The sequence below is a fragment of the Etheostoma spectabile genome, chromosome 15, assembly GCF_008692095.1.
Source record: "Etheostoma spectabile isolate EspeVRDwgs_2016 chromosome 15, UIUC_Espe_1.0, whole genome shotgun sequence".
NCBI lineage: Eukaryota > Metazoa > Chordata > Actinopteri > Perciformes > Percidae > Etheostoma > Etheostoma spectabile.
In genome coordinates, this window is record NC_045747.1 from 16684417 (window position 1) to 16705454 (window position 21038).

The 21038-nt window shown below is 39.4% G+C and overlaps 2 protein-coding genes and 1 long non-coding RNA gene across 5 annotated transcripts in view; 2 read left to right on the forward strand and 1 right to left on the reverse strand.

Moving 5' to 3' along the window:
- Positions 1-10248, forward strand: part of prr14 (proline rich 14) — a 12978-nt gene extending 2730 nt beyond the window's left edge. For all 3 annotated transcript variants that reach the window (XM_032537863.1, XM_032537864.1, XM_032537865.1), the window contains 8 exons: positions 688-850; positions 935-997; positions 1621-1661; positions 2133-5069; positions 5167-5308; positions 5777-5886; positions 6699-6767; positions 8637-10248. In XM_032537863.1, coding sequence (XP_032393754.1) covers positions 688-850; positions 935-997; positions 1621-1661; positions 2133-5069; positions 5167-5308; positions 5777-5886; positions 6699-6767; positions 8637-8928 — 3817 coding nt within the window. In that variant the 3' untranslated portion in view covers positions 8929-10248. The remainder of the gene's footprint in view (positions 1-687; positions 851-934; positions 998-1620; positions 1662-2132; positions 5070-5166; positions 5309-5776; positions 5887-6698; positions 6768-8636) is intronic.
- Positions 10249-10287: 39 nt separating this feature from the next.
- On the reverse strand, positions 10288-13756 carry LOC116703220 (uncharacterized). Its single transcript, XR_004335375.1, has 3 exons — positions 13343-13756; positions 11653-11864; positions 10288-10978 (listed from the first exon to the last, which is right to left on the reverse strand). It is a non-coding gene; the product is annotated as an uncharacterized LOC116703220 (long non-coding RNA).
- Positions 13757-15941: 2185 nt separating this feature from the next.
- rusf1 (RUS family member 1) lies at positions 15942-20960 on the forward strand. Its single transcript, XM_032537980.1, has 14 exons — positions 15942-16271; positions 17090-17167; positions 17306-17420; positions 17501-17546; positions 17681-17713; positions 17814-17919; positions 18714-18815; positions 19460-19530; positions 19644-19828; positions 19946-20003; positions 20082-20146; positions 20240-20371; positions 20458-20523; positions 20627-20960. Exons 1-14 carry the CDS (start codon positions 16122-16124, stop codon positions 20710-20712), a joined length of 1293 nt encoding a protein of 430 aa, XP_032393871.1. The 5' UTR covers positions 15942-16121; the 3' UTR covers positions 20713-20960.
- The last annotated feature ends 78 nt before the right edge of the window (positions 20961-21038 follow it).

Genomic DNA, 21038 nt, shown 5'->3' on the forward strand with positions numbered 1-21038 from the left:
CCCAAGTGTTTCCAGTTACCAATGAAGATGAGCAGCACAAGCTATTTCACCAGAATAGCAGAAAGCCTGTATTATTTATTTTGAAATAACGTGGTCAAACAGCAGGTGGATGTTTGAAAGCTTGGATATGGATATTGACAGTCCCACCTCAGCTAAAGAAAAATGACCGTAAATGTTTAAGTGTCTCCGTTTCCTGCTATTAGCACCAAACATGTGTAAGACATGCTCAGAAAGTTTATCAGTTTACATTTGGCTGGAAATGATCACATTTAAGCAGATTAGGTTATCAACATTATTATATGAATGCTTGATATGTTGCACTAAAATGTGTTGGTTATAAGTTACGCAACCAAAAGTGTACTGAGTGTTTTTGTAGTCCCAAGAACTTTGACAGAGTGATACATCCTCTCTCTAGCTATTCGCTTCATATCAGTTTCAGGATATACATTCTCCCTGTTAAACTTTTATCCTATCAATAATTTCAGCTGCTCACCTTTTATAGTTTTGATTCATGACCTTTTAGTATTTGGATTAATTAGTTCATAAATAATACACCTGGTATTTGAAGCAGATGTCCATTTAAAGGAATGGGATTGGGACATCCCTAATACAGATTCACTGTGCTGTTTAGTTTCTCAACAAAACTAAATAATAATTTAACAATACTTTTTTTTTTAACATTTGCAGCTGTGCCAATGATGCAATATCTGGACACAGAGAGAGTGGCCACTTTCAAGAGATCAGAGCACAAACTCCTAAAAAGCAGAGGAATACAGACAATGGAGCGGCTCACAAACCAGCCACACAAAATCTGTCCCCCACAAAGAGACAAAGGGAGAGTGCAAACATGGTAGGAGTTTACCTCAAAAAATCTTGTTCAGATATACTTCCATAATCAAATGAGTCACTGCTCATTCATCTCTCTGATTTGTAGGTACAAGTGTCACAGGCCAAGCTGTCAAGAGTTGAAGGTACACATGTACATGAGAAACAAAAGGTCAGTTAAATCTTTTCTTGCTCTAGATGTTCTTGCACTCAACCTTCTCTGTGTCTCTGTTGGTTTCTTAATCTGTGTCTTACAGCCTGTCAAATTCCAGTGATGGTACTTTTCATGTAATAAAGCTTTTGTTGTTTCTAATCTGTTTGTGCGGGGGTGGTGTGCTGTACAACTCCAATGTATGTCAACATTGGAGTCCTGTGCAGCCAACGGAGTGTGAGGGTTAATTGAGTGTTTTAATCCTCCTTCACGGTCTGCTGCATCTGATGCAGACAAGCAATCAGTGTCTTAATGTGTCCCACTAACATAAACACAATAGAATGCAATTCAAATCATTGTCTTCTTTCTTTTGTTGTGCAAAACTGTAGAGGTAAACCAGTACCAGTGTTTCAGAATGGGCACAATAACTGAATAGTTAATCAAGTAAAGTTATGAGTACCAAACTCCCTCAGTTTTGACCAAAAATCAACCTTTTTTTCAAATGTTAAGTTAGTGCAATAAAATTCTATTTCTGTTATAAATGTATTCGCAAAGTGCTTTTGATCAATTTGGTTTTGTTGTTTGTTGTATGAGCAGCACTGCTTGATTTTCTTAAAACAACTGTTTGTGTATTTATTTTGCAGGATGGATTTGATATTAGTTTTGCAGCGGAGCACCAATATAAGTAAGTGTTAGAGCAAATTCTTCTCAGCTTGTGTATGACTGATAATCAATCAGTTGGGTTTACTTAAATTTGTATGTATCTGGTTAAAGTGCTCACAAACATTCTTTGTAGGCATTTTCACATTTGAATTGGATTACTCTGGAAGGTTTAAAAAAAAAAGAAGAAAGAAAATAGTTATACGGTTTATGTGAATCGGTTTGTCTGAGAGTAACTGGTCAGTCTGTGATGCAGGCATGGTTCAAGTAGCTCTCCCTATGACCTACGATACTAGGCCAGTGGATAAAGGGGCATAGGTGTTGTAAGCATGTTTTATTAAGATAACTAGTGAGTGGTAGAATACAAGATCTGATGCTTTCACAAGAAAATCCTACGTAGGCGTTGTATTTTTATTTTGTTTTACATAAGGACACAGTTTCTGCCTTGTGATTTGTGTTTTGAAAGTCTAATTTTCCTTTTCTGTTGTTCTTACAGTGAAAAGGACCAGAAAAGCCCACAGAAGCAACCAAATGGCTCTGCTGCAGAAAATGTAGTTGAGCAGTTTGCGGATGATACCACACAGAATCTTGACACCACTAAATCTGACATGGATAAATGCGGCGGATTTTCTGTTGGACACAATCCAACTCCAACAAAGGGATGGGTGATCGGCCCCTTGTTTCAGTCATTCAAGTCGAAGATGGCCAGTTTCACAGAGATAGTCATGACTCCTGTTAAACTCTTCATAGCTAATAGTCCACCACCATCCTTGGACCATCCAGAAAGCCTGGATGAGTGTGAGCTACAGGCCGATGGAACATTTGATGTGGAACATTCAGAGCCAAGTGATGTGTTTCATTCAGAAGCACAAAGTGAGAATGAGGCTGAAACTAATCAGCAGAGGCTCAGTAAAATTAAAGGTGCAAGAAATGCAAAAACTGTTGCTCTTAAATATTCAAAAAAAATATCCTTTGAGGTGGAGTTGCCAACACACAGCTCTGAACATGCAGGGGAGTGTGAAATAACTCCGAAGGAAAAAAACTCACCTGATTCTGTGCATTCGCAACACAGTCCCTTACCCTGCATTGATTCTGGGGAAGTTTCAGAGTCTGTTGGGTCCGTTACTAGGTCCTCCATGCTGTTACAGCCCTCTGTCAATGTAAGTGCCTCACATGAATCCAAGTTAAAGATGTCATGTGCTAAGGAGGATGAGAACTGCAAACTGATTGTCCGGCTGAAACCACTGCCTAGGAAATGTACAGAAACCAGATCTAGAGTAAGGAGAATTACCTCTAAGACTTTAATATCCGAAGTCAAAAAGGAAGAGTCTCAGGCTAATGATGGGCAGGTTTCTCACATGACTCTAGACAAATCAAACAAAGCTGACTCAAGTGATAATGACAAAATGCTGTCATTATCCCCCTTGGTCTGTCAGCCTGACTCTGATGGTCCTCAGCCGGTTGGTGAAGGTGATTGCAGGAAAATGGAAAGTCTGGTTTGCCATAGCCACCAGAAAAACTTAAATGACATTGGTATTAGAAGAACACTTGAGCCTACTTTAGACGCTCGGCAGGTGGAGTGTCTGCTAAATCCTTCAGCTGCCGGTCTTGGGAAAGGAAAGAGGGGCCTGAAACTTGACTGCCATTCCCAAAACTTTGTGAAGAGGAAGAGATTGACAGCAGATAAATGTACAAAGAATACAAAAACGCAAGAGTTATTAGATGTGGCTTCAGAAAGTGGCCTATTGAGAACACCAAGAAAGAAGGTTGTGTCGACAAATACCATTGGAGATAAGGAAGAAACGCTGAAGCCTGCTCAAAAAAGACAGGCTGTTTCAACAAGAGCAAATAGGAAAGGAAAAGGTGGAAAAGATATGCTTGCTGCGATGAATGAAACCGTGTTAAACACACCAACCGAAAGTTCCACTGTTGTGATGTTGGTTTGCTCACTGGATAAAAGCAGCGGTGTGTCAGAGAACAACCGAAAGGGCAGCAGCAAGGTGAAGCAGCTCAGTGGTTCTTGCAAAAGAAGGAAGACCAGAACCGGTCTTGGTAAACCTGATGTACACATTGATGGATCAAACAGTGGGGATCTGGCAACCACCGTGGCAACAAAACAAGCTGTCCAGGAACCGTTATCAGAAGTCCTTGTCCGTCCTGGCATAAAGAAGCTCCAGAGCACAAGCGAGTACAGGAATGTCAACACAAAACCACAAAAACGGAAATCGCCAAACCAAGCGAGTTCAGCTACAATATCGAACAGCACTTTGGTAGCTACCTCATCAGCACTATTAATGGAGCCTTTTGAACTCACGCTCACAGATTTTAATACTTCCCAGCAAATTCAAAAAGAGGATAGCTCTAAAAAGGAACTAAATCAGCCGTCCAAGAGACCCAAAAAGGGTATCGGAAGTGCTGTTAAATCATCTGCGTCAGCTGGGAGTCAAGAAACAAAGCAATTTTCCCATAACCTTCATTCGATAACCAAAGAAAAGCAGCCTAAAGTAGGCAAAGGTACAATCTTAATGGACCCTGTGTATTTTGAAATGACACCTTTTGAAAGTAACCAGCAACCTGTTCCTTCACCCTCCCAACCTAATGTAGCCTGTTTTCTACTATTGGATAAAGATGTTGAGCATGTCATTGATGGGAAAGAAAAAAGTTCTGCTTATGGGGCTGATGAGGTATTTTCCACTGACGCTCAAGCCAGTACCCACAGCAGCAATGGTGTATCTCAACTAAGGTCTAGCGCAAGAAAGGTTAACATTAAGCCAAGGAGATCAGATAACCAAAGGAGAAAATGCAGGATTTTGCATGGTAGGACACACAAAGGTGGAGAGGTGACAAACTCCAGCATTATGGACGATGCAGCCCTGGCTGCAGCAAGTTCACGCTCAGCAGGAAATGGCTTGTCGAGACGCCTGTTGCGCAGCTACTCTTGCCCAGAGATCCCCTGCTTTCGTCCCCATGACACACTTTGGATTTCTTCTTTGCATTCACCCCATCACAGCAGTATTAACACATCACATCAGCACCAGTTTTCCCACACTCCCCCTGTCCATCATGCCCACAAATCTGTGCTGCGGGCTCGTCGACACACGGTCTGTAGTGTAGAAGTGGAGAGGGAGATCGCCCCTCTCTGCCTTCGTAAGGAGGTGTATCCATCCAGAAGATCGCTCCCGTATGACCGAGCCACCCAACACCTGTCTCGGAGTTTTGCACTTTCTCCCAGCGCTTCCCTCTCAGCTCTCGCATCTTGTTTCCTCTCAAGCCCCCTGGCTTTCCTTTCTAAGAAAGTTGACAGCAGAGGAGCTGCTGCCAGCCCCAGCACTTCCACTCATGGTTCTTCTCCCACCTCGTCTTCTTCCAAATACCCCCGAATATTCCTCCAAAGAACTGACTCCTCTAATGCTGCTTTGGACTATAGCATTAGGTAACACGCTCTGTAAATTCTATAAAAAGTTTTATTGTGGCTTTGATTCTCAAATATTTTATCCCTGTGCTGATATGAACTCTTGACTTTTTTGCAGTGGGAGTTCCTTGCAGTGTGAGATTGAGAGAAGGCAACAGAGTGAAGAGGAGGATGATGGCGAGGACACAAGCTCTTCCAGCCAGGAGTTTGAAGATGTAGGGTTGAGAGAAGAAAAGGCTTTGTCTGATTCGGAAATCAAGGTATACATTATTGTACTTAAGTGTAATGACATCTTGTACTATTGGTGTATAACACATTGTTATCATGCATACTTTTATATTGAATCCGTTACATGTTTATTATACAATAACCATAAGTTTCAATTTGACTTTACAATGGCATTTGTCATTTGTTTATGACTTGTACATTTCTTCCATCTGGATTTACACTCGGTTGACAGTTTATAGGGTACTCCTAGATACTATTGATGTAGTCCAACGTGCCATGCAATAAATCATTCCTTCATAAAGGTATAATCATTTTTCGTGGAAACCGTTTTAGGTAGTTTGTGGTGCCTTTTGAATTAGAGCTGTTTTTAATTATCCTTCCACAGCATCAATATCAATTAGGTTTGACTGTAGTGGTTATTGATCAGAGATTAAGGAAAGGGATTGTCACAACACTTGCCAAATGACTTGTTTCATCAATCCTCTTGTTCATCATGACAGGTCGTGCAAAAGCATGAAGAACGAGGGAAGGTGTCGTCTATTAGAATTCGGAAAACTTTACCCAAACCTCAGAACAACCTGACACCCATGGGCCTGCCCAAACCCATCAGGTAAATACTCAAATACATGAGACCTGAAGTTCACTCTAGTCCTCGGGAACGGTATGTGGTATGAATAATCTCAATTCAAAGGTCCACATACTCACTTTTGGTACTTTTACTGTGCACCTCACTGCCTTTTATCAGCAAATGGAGCTGGCTCAGCAATTATGAGTATTAATTCATGGGTGTTTACCTGAATTTATTTAAAAATACTCATCAACCCGATGCTTTCAGAGTTTTTTTTGTTTTGTTTTTGCAGCCAAGAGGGCTTTCGGCATATGCCTTTTCAGCATATGCTCTATAATCACTGAATATGCTGCATTGGTTTATGCACTTATAACTTATCAAAGGTGTTACTCGCTCACTGTATTATGCGACTCATTGTTGACCTCAAAAAGAAAAAGTAGTATTTATCTGGATTGTGACTAGTAACACACAGCAAGTCCAAAGGGAAATCTTAAACAACCTGGCTGGCTGATTACTAAACACTGGGTCAAATTCAAAGTTCAGTAAGGTCTTTATAGATGCAGCCTTTAAGTAAAAGAACATCTGTTGTGATTATAAATATATAAGGTCGTGTTTGATCAGTTACAGCAAAGCCAAACACATGCAGTACTGTTAAATAGTCATGCAGAAGTCACTCTGCGTTTAAATTAGGTTATCGTTTGAAAGTAAGACAAATTCTATAGGGTTACACTCTGCCCTGCCATTAACAGTGAATTTGTGTCAGTGTCGACATGTTGGTTGTCTATTTAAAAACTCTGATCAATATTCAGACTGATTGCAACACATTTTTTTCCCCCCATTATGTTACACCACAGGCTGAAAAAGAAGGAGTTTAGTTTGGAAGAAATTTACACCAATAAGAATTTCAGCAAACCCCCTGAAAGGTAAGGTCAACATTGCAATATTGACTATAATTTATGTTAATGTTAAATGATGTATATAAACACACACAATAAGTGTTTCTTGAAGGTAAACAAGTCAAATACAGTAAGTTTGGAACAATAAAACCTATAAAAACTATATATGGCTCAATGCTGTGTTCCTGGACATATGGAGTTGCAGAGTCAAATCTATAACGTACAGAGCCATTTGTTGATGTTTTTAAAATGAGTCATAATTTAAGAAATCTGTGTTTTCTTTTTAAATAACAACATGCAAATGTGTTGTCCACACAATAGAAGGGGCTTGGGTGAAGCCTTGCTTTAGACACGTTATAGACAGGTCTCAGAGGAACTCTATAGCCCAGACTTGCAACCCTGGGATGCTGAAATGCTCATAACACACCACATAACAACATTTTTGTCTAGATTGAAAAATGGAGGCACATGTGTCCCAATTTCATTCTACATATCTTTACAGTGTACTGTTTTTGCACTTAGTACACAGAATGAAAAAAACATTTCAAACTAACAGGAAAAACTTGTGCATACTGTCATCAAATTTTGACTTAAGAAAGACACTATCATTTGATCTTCACAAACAAGAGCTACAAATAAGAAGTTATTATTTTTCTTTTAAAAGTGCATTGTCATAGTGTTTTAGGGGTGTCTCAGAAGAATTTTCATAGTCTAATCGGAATTAAGTCCTGCTTATCGTCAAATCATGTGACGACACGACAACCGTCGGTCATGGATCATGGACACTTTCCATTATTGTTGTCTGACGATTGTTGTGTCTTTTCACTTTTTAAAATTTTTTTTTATTTGCAGCAGTATGTTATTTATATCACAATTGTTCTTATATTAACTTATTGGGAGGAAACTAGTAGTTATATGTAAAATCTGCAGACTGAGCGTTCCAAGTAGCTGCAAGCGTCAACTTGTCTCGCCGCAAATCTTTGGTCTGGGATGGGCTGTACATCTCTGCAAAGATTTGACTGTGAGACTGGCAGTCGAGTCAGGCTCCTTCGATCGGAGCATAGAATGATCAGACGAATCTCATGAAATGGTGTATGTATGACACGCCAATTTGTATGCTACTATTGGCGTGTTATCAAGACGCATACTCTCTTTGTAGCGTGTTTATCAATGCCGTTTGGCCTCCCTTGACTCACATTACCTTGCGATTGCGTGTGAATTTTCGCCGTAGCGGGTAGTATGAAAGGGGAGAAAGTCCGCGTAGGGAGGTTGGTTGTGGTTGGTAAAACTCAAGACCTTCACCCAGGAGACCATGATTGTGTTTCTTTTGTGTCACATTTACTAAACTCAACCGTCCGTTTTCTTTTTTCTTTACTAAAGCCAACTCCGTTCTTATTTTCCTAAACCCAACTGCGTCATGTTTCCTAAACTCAACAGTCACTTTTTTCTCACGATAGCACGAGTGGCAACACGTCAAGTGGTGTGTATGTTTATGTTGCTGTATACAGCTTAGACATACACGCTGATAGCTCACAATGCGTACAGGTAACACACCACTTGGCTTAAGAAAGTGGGCGTGTATATTAACGCTAAGTCATGATGTCTTTTTGGACTATTCAACTATTTGGGGTCACCCCTAGAGTATTATGTAGTTTTATTTTGGTGTGAACACACAAGATACTCAAAACTGAGAATTATTATGCAACATTGAGGCAGGGAGGCAAAGTTGGACCCGAGGGTGGCACCAGAGGGAAGCTCATGCTGCTACTTAAATCGACTGCATCCGCTGCTATTTGGGTTTTTATACTTACGTCATTATTTCTAAATAAAATCTTGTTATACTCCCTTAACTTTCTGAACTTGAGCATTGATAAGAATTTGTTACTCGGGTTTCAGCCGGCTGGAGACCATCTTCGAGGTGCCTCTCAATCGCCGGAATGGCTCGGAGTCCTGTTTTGGCCAGAGGCGTTTCAAGCGATTTTTGGAGTTCCTGGATGCTGGCGAGGCCAGAAGACCAAAGAGGCCTCTTGTCGGTGTTGGAAAGGCAGGTATTTCATCTTCCAGGACGAGACGAGGTGGCTTCCCTAAAGACGAGCCGTCCCTCAGCGTGCAGGATGTGGACTCACTTCTCTGTGCCAAGCTCGATCAGCTGAATTTGTGGTTGATACACGATCAGAAAGACAGTTGACACATGCCTCAAGGAGATTGTTTGTTTGGCAGCCATTAAAAAAAAAAAAAACACACCGCACGAGATCATTTCTATGTAAGGAATTTCCACTATATAATAATGAAGATTCACATGTGAGTTTTCCAGCTCTTATTGTGTTCGCACAATCTGTGTATGATTGTTGTGGTTATTATTGAAGAATTACAATCTGTAGAATTTGTAGTCTGGTGCTATGAAGAACAATACATCCTAGCACCAGAAGTGTATTGGTTCATAGACGTTGGCCATAAACATAGTGGTTACTGTAAATGCATTCTACACAGTAAATCGCTTTTTATGTCATTACTGCACTCAAACAGCTGCCGTCCATTCCCCCCCCCCCCCCCCCCCCCCCCCCCCGTCGCTTTCCATCTGCGATAAGTAAAACTGTCTTGACAGCCTTGATTTACACACTTGTACAGTATCATAACATTTTCAGTTAATCTCGGTCTTACCCAGAGAGTTACAAATGTGCACAACCTCCTTGGGTGAGTGGTGATGCCATTTTGTTACGGTGACTTTTGTGCACTCACTATTGAAAGATAGCATTTTATTACGTGAATAATATGAATAGTCATGACCTTGCAGCAGTGAGTCAATCCATAAAAGTAGCTATTTTTTTTTCTTAAATGCTGTAATATAATCTAAACATGCCTGCAAGAGATTTGTATTCGCTGCAACCAATTTTACAACCAAGTTTCTGTCCATGAATGAATATGTACAGTCTGTTAAAGTGTGTCTGCAAGCAGCACACGTTAATCATTTTACTCAACTCAGTACTCTATTCAGTTATTTGTGTTTATAAAGTTATGGTGTAAAGAAGTTTTTGTTGTATAAAATATAAGTTGGAAACAATACGGCACCCCAAAGAGCATGTTTAATCAAGAGTGGAGGTGTCCAGATACCACTGGTGGTTGGCTTTTAATTACCACTACTTCTCTCTGAATTGTTTTGTGATATCTATATTTGTATTGCAACTGTAACTTCTTGGTGAACTGCCTAATGGATGTATTTTTCATTTTGGCCTTTAACGAGGTTGCCTTAACTTTAAGACTTTCTATTTAAGTAGGTGTTTTTTTTTTAGGCGTATTTGTAATTGTGGCCGTTTTCACGAGGGCGTGTCAAGATCATTCAAACAACTCAGAGCACAAACTTTTTGTCATTTTATTATGAAATGGCATCATTTTTCTATGATTGTATAAAAGTACGACATATTGATACGTTTGACGTTAGTAAAGCTAATACGGTAACAATGCAATAGTGCTAAAATACGTAGGCAACACAAACAGGATCTAGTTCTGATGAAGCATTGCCATGATCACTGCCTTGCCAATCTTTTTCCAGGAGAGACCCAATCTTTGATGTTTAAGTTGCTACTGTTTGGATTTTTGGTAATTTATTAGCTTTTGTAGTATCTAAAGTATATACAGTACCTAAAAATGAGTGTTAGATTGTAAAAGCATTTAAGGTGCAACAGTATTAAGGATTGGGTCATTACTGGGGAATGACAATTCTAATCTTCAGTATATAATGTGTCATGTTTCAAACTATAGTTAATGCTGGATTTTATATGGTTTAGATTTTAAATGTCCACATGTTCATATATTGTTAAATAAATATTACGGCATATAAAAAACATGTAAATGTTGTAACGTTTTTGATACAGTTTTCTTGAGTGGTTCTGTGTGTAAAACCATTAGAAATGGTTAAGTAGAAAAGTGGAAAGCAGTCATTTTTTCCAGCACACTAAAGCCATATTCTTCACATCTTTTATGGCTTTTAGTAGTTTATGAGCAGCTTTGTACTGTCCGCTGTCTGTCTCCATAAACATCCGAGTCACTCCTTTTGGTTGTCTCCTGTAGAGGTTTATTAAAGTTGATCAGTCTTGCAGAGTGAAGAGATATGAGATCAGTGCCATCAGTATGGGTGTTAAAGCCAGAATGACAACCCAAGTAACAATGGAGAGAATTCCAAATTTCTTTGCCCGTCTTGAAAACGTTGCAGCTTTCTCTGGATCTGTCGTTGTCTCAGCCTGTTGATGTTAAGACAAGACAATATTTTAAATTGGAAAAAGCTATACATGTATATACTGATAAAGTGCAATTATGTAGTTTATAATTTAGTCTAAATTTATGATTTAAAAAAAAAAAAAACTGCTAAATCACTGTCAACCTTTTCTCTGTCACAAGTTTAAGTTTCCCTTTTGATTTACGTAACAAAATACTGAAATGGCCATGACATATGTCCTTATTTGGTGTCATTACAGTGTTTTATGTTTAATATGTTATGTGAGCTATGTATTTGCCAAAATCTTATTGACAGACAAAGAAATGTACAGTATGTTATCCCATATGTTAAATGGGGTTTGGAAGAAGTACTGTGCTAAAAGACCCGTTAACGCCAATAGCAGATGCAAAACAATGAAAATCCATTGTATTTAACCATGTTTTACACCTGGGGCCTCTGACACCACAAACAGAAATATTGGGATATTTTCTGTGGCAACTTCTGAAACATGTAATCAGTTTAAAATCATGTTCATAATTAATTTCTAGAAAAAAACATCAAGTATCAAGGTGATAAAATAGTGTTAAAATGTCTTTTGGGCTGTTAAAGAAGGCCTGGGGTAATTTATCACCACAGGACAGCACAGAGCAACCAGGAGGAATGTGGAATTTGCGAAACGAGACCCAGACAGTAAAATACCTTGACTGAATTTATCAGAGCCTTGATTCCGATGCAGGAGATCCCACAGATGATGCTGCAGATGGCAAGTTTCCTGTGGTTTTTGTCACCACAGCAGGAGGCAGCACCCTGTCTTGTTAATTGATTATTTTGTGCGTCGCCTGACCCTGGGATGGTATTCAGTGGGACATCTTCATCCACGATTATACGTGTCTGATGTGATGTAGACATTTCTGCAAAACATAAAAACATGTTCAAGAAAGAGTAATTTCATTACAAAAAAAAACATAGGACAATTTTAGACATTTGTCTGAGTGGCCTGCTTTATGGAATTAACTTTGTTCACAACTGAATAGAATTGTTTGTTTTTCAAGATAAAGGGAAATTAATGGAACTGGTTTCATCCTTTGTGTAAGGTCCAGCCTTGCTTGGGTAAATGTTTAATTACATATGTGTATACTTAAATACCCACATGTCTGTAAAGAACATTGTGTATTTTTCTTTTCAGAATATTGTCCAGACACAATTGGACATATTTTCACAGACTACATGGATTGAACTTGATCTATTCATGTTCCTGTTTACATTCTGAACATAATAACCTGATGCTGACTCCGTGTCCAATGTCAGATTATCTATTGTTAAACCTGAAAAACTCAGCCCTGCATGCCTTCTGCCAAAACACTTGTGACTACATAAAATGACAAAGCTCCCAGAGAGAGTGTTGGATTTGTTAAGGTGCATACATATTCAAAATGTCCGTCAGTAATAGTATTACAATTGTGCCCCTTCTTGAACCTGGCCTGTATGTTTTTGACTCATAAGTCAACATGGTCCAATGGGAATATCTGCCTCTTTTCTTAAGGGTTTGAACTAGAATCTTCTTGTGAGAAATGCTGTTACTTCCCTTGACGGACGGCCCAGGCGGTGCAAGCTGGTGATTTGGTTTATGCTAATACAGAGGAATGTGTTCCCAAGTTGCCTTTGTAACCTGTGTTTACCTTTTTATTATGAGTTTTTAAGGTTTGATGCGTTTATTATGAACTATGTCAAACCCGACTGACCTGTTGCATAGGCAAGACAATCCCAGTATAATGAATTTCAAATAAATATGCCCTACAAGTCTAAACATGTTCTTCGACAAAAGTATGTTGAACAGTATGTTCTCCCTAGTGTGCATCATAATTAATCTGAACTGGGTATTTCCAACATTGAAACGGAAGTGCAGTTTGAGTGTCGTAACATGGAGCACAGACAGTGTCAAGACATCCCTGTTAACTATCCAATTTTTTTTTTTTGAGCTTGAAAAGCTTGTACGATCACACAAAATGTTGCAACCTCCCTCATGGCTTGTTAAGGCGATATGAGATACGAAATGTAGTTTATCTAATCTCTGATTCAATCACAGAACGCCAGTTGCTCTGCGTGTTTGTCACTTTGGGAAAATGGATCAGCAGGGTGTTAGAATGGGGTAATAGTGGTTTCAAGATGTAATGCTACACAGTTCTGTAAATCATTAGCAGTGAGAACATTCATGTTTTGTGGTTTGTGTGGATTACTAAATGTGAGTTAGAATGATTAAGAGGTTTCTGTTCTGTAAAAACATAATCTTCCCAAAGCCAAAAAGGGAGTAAATACAACTCGACCTGATGATACTTTAAACACAATTAAACCTTATTTAAGGGTTAAATCCCTACTTTAAAGTACAAACCTGATTCAATTTAACAGGCTCCTCAGTCTGAATACATTCCTTCAGTGAAAAAAGGAATCTCTTAGTTTGTCCAGTGTGTGGTTCAGAGTGATATTAAAGTCTTAGTGAGATGGCAGGCAGGTGTATTTTCTTCTTGTCCCCTCAACAAAATTCCAGTCTTAAGGTGAGCGCTGCCACATGAAATTGCTTCCTTTTACGTATAGGTTTCAGTTAGGATCTCCACGCGTGGTCATCCAAACACCACGGCTGTCGTAGTGGAAGTCCAAAAGACAAACGGAGGCTCGACCTCTCCCTGTGCCATATAGGTTGTTGAATGACTGAGAACTTGGAGTGAAACTCAGTGTGAAACTTCCACGCCCATTCACTGTGCCGCCTCTATTTGTCTTTTCTGTCTTGCCCTCCCACACATGCACTTGTCAAACCCTTTTGTTCCCTCAGCTATATTAATTCTCATGTTCTGTTTCTTGGAAAAGATGTCAGGGTTCCTCTCGTTAGTCACAGTTCTACACACTGTACAGTGTCACAACCTTTCCTTCACTTTCCCATACAGCATTCCAGACAACTCTGGGAAAGGTGTGTCAGCACTTGTCTCGCCTTGGGGTTAAACAGCTACAGATTCTACACGTCTGTCTCTTTGTTTTCTTAATTATCTTTGAAGAATAAACAGATCTTGTGTTTTTATCTTCCATTCAGCAGCTCATAAGCGTTTTGCTCGATCATTGCATCTTGTATCACTTTGAAACACACACTCTTCTCTTGGGTCTCAAGGTTCTTGCTCTTCACAGGCTTCTTCAGTTTCCTGCTATCCCTCTGCTCTAGGACCCAGAGATAAGAAAATATTTGCTCACTCTTGGCTCAGTGATTGATGACCACATGACTGCATTTTTTCAGGGCTGACGCCACCTATTGTACCATCTGCATCACGTACTGGTTATTTGTTATGTCCAGGGACATCCTTTCTGTTTCAAGAAAGTACAACAAGGGGGAATTGACGCACATGGAGCCACAAGTACAATTATATTCAGAAAATGTTTTGTTTTTTTACTGTGTACACATGACATACCTCAGTAAATTGGGATTTTTTTTTTCTGGTTGTGATCCATTTTGCGTTGTGTGTCTAAATGTGGTAACAACAAACTGGCCTTGTTTGACATTAGTAAATTGCTGCTAGTGCAGTTTGATCGTTCTCGGGGTAATGAGAAGTACAACTGATGCATGCTCCATACAAGATTGGAAAGATTTTTACTCTAAATGCATCGGCCCAAATAAACAACAAGATCCTTGACTCATGCCAGCAATCATCTCTTTAATTTCCAGCAGGAACAGAAACATCAACTTACTCTCACATACAGATTCAGGAGCAGTTTCTTCTCCAAGGCCATGTTTAAAAACTGTGACCCTCCATTCCCTCCTTATCACATCTTATCACATCCCACTCCGCTTGCTTCTTCTGTATGGACAATCCAGTCTCTAGGATGGCAATATCAATTTGTTGGTCTTATGGCCAACCACTTTGGTCGGACTGAAATAACATCCATTGGCTGGATTGCCATGACGTTTTGTACAGAAATTCATGTTTCCCAGAGGATGAATCCTGCAGCCTTTGGTGATCCCCTGACTTTTCCTCTCGGGCCACCATGAGGTTGACATTTTCTGGCTTTTAGTGAAATGTCTTGAGAGCTGTCCGATTGCATTGATTGCTGTGAAATTGTAATCACTTTGGCGATCCCCTAAAATTCCTATAGCACCACCATCAGGTCAATGTTAAAACGTAGGACGTTTAAAACTGCAGGCAATTAAGGCAAAACAATGTTAATGTCCTGCTTTGCATGATGCTGCCTTAACCGCTGAACTCTTTCTCCTGTTCTAATTTTACATGCCTGCTTTCTTTTTGTTTTCAGGGCTTATTTAACATCAGGCCATTGAACAGTTGAAAATGCGCCTTTTGGCTAACACTGCCACATTTACAGTGATGTTGATCCAAGTTTTGATCAGTAAAAATAAAGACTTGTTTCAGTTTTTTCAGATTCTGACCAAAATACTTGTAAAATGAATGACATCCCCATCAGCCTCAGCTGCATTTTGTCTGATAATTAGCAAGTGTTAGGCTAACACGCTAAACTAAGATGGTTATACTTGCACAGTTTATTTCTGTTAATTTCAGCTGTAGTATTATTCAATCTTTTTTAATTTTAATTTATTTAAATGTTTTCCTATGCCTTCTGTTTGAATCAGGTGATTCTTCCTTTCCCTTTCTTGTAGGCCCGTGTGTATTTTGGTATTTTTACAAAGTTATCTTTATAGTCCATTTGATAATTTTACACTGTTGTTTTTATATCTCACTGTTGTTTGTCTTGGTACCAAATTGGAAGTGAAAATGCCAGTTTGTTTTACTATTATACTCCTATAAATACATGTAGTTTGATGTAGTTATACATTATACATTGTTATCAGTGTGTTTACTCAGCAGTAACACATTGTGTAGAAATATATTACAAGTAAACGTCCTGTTTGTTGATTTGTTGACGTTTTGATCGGAGGCCCGCCTTAAACTCAAACGACCAATGAGAACTCTCCAAACAGAAGGCGGAAAAAAACACGGAAGCACTTCTAAAGAAAACACGAGAGGAGAGGACGACACGTAGGCTGTGCCTGTTTATGCTGTACTGAGCCAAAATAGATTATTAATTATACACATTCCAGCTTATTTCCGACTGCAATATATATCCGTTTGCTAGTTTAGTCAGCCCAGGTGTGTTTTTTGCTCCTAACAGCCGTAATGCATACAGATAGAGATGTGGTTCTGGCCACAGAGAGATACGGCAGTGCAGAGTCCTGGATGTATTTTGCAAAGGATAGAGTGATGGAGAGGAGAAGAAATGGAAGTGAAGGTGAATCAAGAGGAAACGCTATTATTGGAGTTTTTAAAGTAAGGATTTCTAACGTTTCCATGTACACAACCGTTCAAAAGTGTATAATCTCCTGCGACAGAAGCTTGATTGGGTCCAGTCAGATGGCTCAGCAGTATGTTTGAATAGTCTTTCATGCTTTTAGGTTGTAGAAAGTTCTCTTTACAAGTAGATGTTATTTTGTATGAAAGGGGGTTTTTTGTACATGGAGAACAAAACGCTGTTCAGTGGTTGAACCAGACTGACAGTAAGAGACAAAGATCCCTCTCAACAGTCAGTAAGAATAGAAGAAATCAGGAACAGGTTCCTGTTCAAGTGGCAAGCACACAATAATGCAGCCTATAACAAGCATGGTTAGTTATTAGAATATCAGCTGAACTTACTATGGACTGACAAATCACAATTTAAACCTCTTCATCCAACCGAGCTGAGGAGACTACAGAGGGCCCAAAGAAAAACGGCTTCCCTAAATATTTAGAGGCCAAACTGCACCGTTGTGGTTCATTATAAGCGAGGGTCACTGAAGCTTTTCTGGACTATGAAACAGAACAAAAATCCAAGTTCCAGCAGTATTGTTTCCTGTCATTCAACACTGTGGGGAAATTGACCATATAGAAGTTTTTAACCATTTAATCCTTTTTATTAGACCCAAACGATTTTAAATGTGAAAAGTACATTTGAATCATACTGTTTTTATCTCTGTTGAAATAGTTACTACTGAAGGAAAGAAGAAAGACATCAATACAACAGCTGATTACACACTTTTGAACAGTACTGTAGCTACATTGACTGCTCATCCACTCCCCCGTCAGACTCACATTTTAACATTTTATTTCAGAGTGTCTTTCTGCCTCAAGGCTATCCAGAGAGCGTCAGTGATGATTACCTACAGTACCAGTTTTGGGATACGGTGCAGGTACAGTAAAAAATGCACCAAAACTATTCCAAAAATTATCGTTACCATAAGATTTTCAAAAATCTCTCTCTCTCTCTCTCTCTCTCTCTCTCTCTCTCTCTCTCTCTCTCTCTCTCTCTCTCCCTCTCTCTCTTTTAGGCTTTCTGCAGCTCTCTGTCAAGCACCCTGGCCACTCAGGCTTCTCTCAAAGGTGTCGGTGTTGGAAACCAAGAAGCAACAGTAGCTGCAGCCACAGTGACCTGGCTACTAAGAGGTGATCCCTTAAAATATACAATGCATGTACATTACTTTTGCATGGTAAGTACAACTTGTTAAGTCATGTTTCCCCTGCAGATGGAACTGGCATGTTGGGAAGAATCCTCTTTGCTTGGCAGAAAGGGTACGCTCATATGTCTTTTTTTCAGTGCAATTAAAGTTTTGGGAGCTCACATATGCTCTCCAGTTGTACTTTTTTTATGTGTGCTGCTCTTTCACCGAGGGAAATTCCTCTTTATGATATTGTCTCTGTTCCAGGACTAAACTGGACTCTGAGGCCAAAAGATGGAGGTATGCATGACCACTAGACCACTAGTTTGAAAATATGCAGTCAGTCTACTCATTATCATGAACCCATTTGAAGTTCTTTTTCCTTTTAATTTCTTTCCAGACTTTTTGCTGATGTTCTCAATGACATTGCCATGTTCATGGAAATATCAGCTCCATACTTTCCTGCTTGCTTTACCCTGATTGTGTGCACTGCAGGGATATTCAAGGTAAGAAGAAAACCTTTAAATAGCTTAAAGGGATACTTTACTCCATCTCTGTGTCATATTTGTGTGGGCAGTGTGTGCAGATAAACAGTGTGTGGCTTCCCACCGTGGCGCCAGTGCACGGACCTCGAAGCAGATGAGGTCTGCTGATATCCGCCAGATGACGCGTTTCACTCAGTGGACCTCCCTGAGTCAGTTCGCATCATCTGGCGGGTCTTGGCAGACCTTGGCTCCTAGGAGCTCCAGTGCACGGCACCACAGAGGGAAACCACTCACTGATCATCTGCACACACTGCCATGACAGAGAGCTGGATTTAAATCAGCAGAATATCTCTTTAAACACTCAAGGTTCAATTAATTTGCTTTTCCAAAAGATAACTAATTAACTAAGTAAGTGAACCTTGAGCTTAGACTTTTATTTAACAGTATTGTACAATATGCATATAATAATAGACAAATAATACACATTTTTTGGATTAGGGTTAGTCTGCTATACCACATTATGTTTATTACAGTGCTTTTTGCTCACGAGTTACTGTGTCATTTTCCACTTGAAAGCCCCTAAAAAATTCTAATACAACAATCTCGGAAGACAAAATCATCACCCAAAGACACTTGCAACCCGTGACTAGGGGTCGCAAGTAGACCGTGCTTCATTTGAAGGGGTCACGAACCACAGAAAAAATCGCAGATGATTGTCAAAATATTCTATTGTTGACCTATATCAACTTTAATCATTATGGCTTTTAGGTATGTATGGATAAATATAGGCTGATTCATGTGTTGGTGTTTTCCAGTCCCTTGTTGGAGTGGCAGGCGGTGCGACCAGAGCTGCTCTGACTGTTCATCAGGCTCGCAGGGACAACATGGCTGACATCTCTGCCAAAGATGGCAGCCAGGTACTTTATTATTTTATTTTTTTTACCTACAGTATAACTTCATCAGACTGTTTATCAGGGAGAGAACCACTGTGAATGGTGTAATTAAATGTGATGAATGACATTGTGCACAGTTGTGGTACAGAGGTTTATTTCCTGTACCCAAATCATGTGCTCTTCTATTTGAATTGTACCAGGGAAAAGTAGTAAATTATTAACAATAATTTGAATCAATATATACAATCATATTTTTTTTAAGATAATGTTTTGGGCATTTTAGTCCTTTATTCGACAGGACAGCTGAAGATATGAAACGGGCGTGTGGCCCATCACAGTATACATAAAGCAGTACAATAGACTCTGTACACAGCAGACATTTTGACAGCAACAGAAGTTAGTAATAATATTAATGATGGCCCTGTAAGCCATGGCAGTGAGCCAGCATGCATAATACCAGGACCCTAAAACTGAAGCCTGTAAATGGAATTCAGCCATCATTGATTTTCTTATTTACAGATGTGCTTTTCTTACTGTAACATGTCTTCATTGCACTGCAAATAGCTGCTTTCTGAGTTTAAAAATAATACCTCTTTCATATCTGGGGGCGCTGTGGGTTGCAAGGTGGTATTTTTCATTCTTGTAATAAAGCCTTTTATTTCCCACAGGAGACTTTAGTGAATCTTGCTGGACTGCTGATCAGTTTGATACTCATTCCCCTCGTCACTGATAATCTAATGTAGGTATTATTACACAGAACATTACCATAAGAATCTTCTACAGGGCGAAGAAGAGTCTGTCATGTCTTCTATGTCATCTACCCTCATTCCCCTCTCTATTTCTGCCCCTCAGACTGACTCTCAGCCTCTTTTTTCTCTTCACCATCCTCCACCTCTTTGCCAACTACAAGGCTGTGCGATCGGTTGTCATGGAAACCTTAAACGAGGCACGGCTTTCGATCGTGTTGCAGCAGTACCTGAGAGACAGACGGATTCTGAGTCCACTGGAGGCCAATCAGAAGGAACCAGTTTTCTTTGGTAAGAATCAGAAATTTGCTGACATTTTTGTGACTATTTTATGTATAAAATAGTTGCTGCGTTGAGACACAATAAATGTGGATATTTGAAATGTTAATTCTTCTTTTTTTCCCCTAGAGTTTAGGAAAACTGTGCCAATCAAACTTGGAGTGAGGCTACAGGAAGTTGTAAAAAGGTAATTTAATGTTTTGCTTATATGATGGAAAAGTATGCACAATAAAAGTTTAATACAATTTAGCTTATTATTTTGTAGCCCAGAGGAACTGAATTTGGCTTTGAAGGGAAACAACATGCCTTACCTATTGGGAGTACAAAATGGTATGTAATCTTTCACCTCCACAGATCAATAATGTGTTTAAGAGCCGTATAACATACACTGTATGCTGTTTAACTCCGCTCTGTTTATCTCAGGCTGCGTGTGTGTTTGTTCGGGACCAGAAGCATCAGTACGTGATGAAATCAGAGCAATGTGCCAAGCTGTGTGGCTCAGCAGCATGTTGAGCCCGCCAACTTCCAGAGAACATCCTACACAACAACAGCAAAGTGAGCCTTAACCTCCACTCATTTTCTTACTTTAGATTAATAGGATTGCTTTCTCTCTATAACACACTTTGTTTTTGTTTTTGAAGGTAACTGGGAAATGGTACACGAGAGTCACAAGTTGATGGACACAATTTTCAATCCATTTCTTAAAAGTGAGCACACACAAAGCTGTTTTACCCTATAAAAAACAACTTTATTTTGTATATATTTTTTTACCCATAGTAAACGTAATTTTTTTACTATTATCAATTCCAGGTGTGGAAGCTGCAGGATGGGACATAAAACGAACTCTACTGGACTGGGATGAGTGGAGGGTTGAGTGGAAAACAAAAACCAACTGAGGTGTGAGACATCTCCAATAATTTTTGCATTGTTTGTATCAAATTTTGTATTGTTAATAAGACAGTTATATTTTTTAAGTATCCCTTGTTTGATTGATTCAGTGTTTAAATCTCAATGTGTATGAAAAAACTACATCTGCACAGGAAGGTTTTGGTCAGTGAGCAAATGTTAATTAAAATGACGTTTTCTTTTTGACTGTAAAAGATTGCATTTACTTGTGTACACCACGGATGCCCTTCTATCTTTTGTCCATACGGTGGCGTTTATGTGCAATTAACTATGCCACGAAGAAGAAACAACATCCGCTGGTGTGGAAATAAAGGCT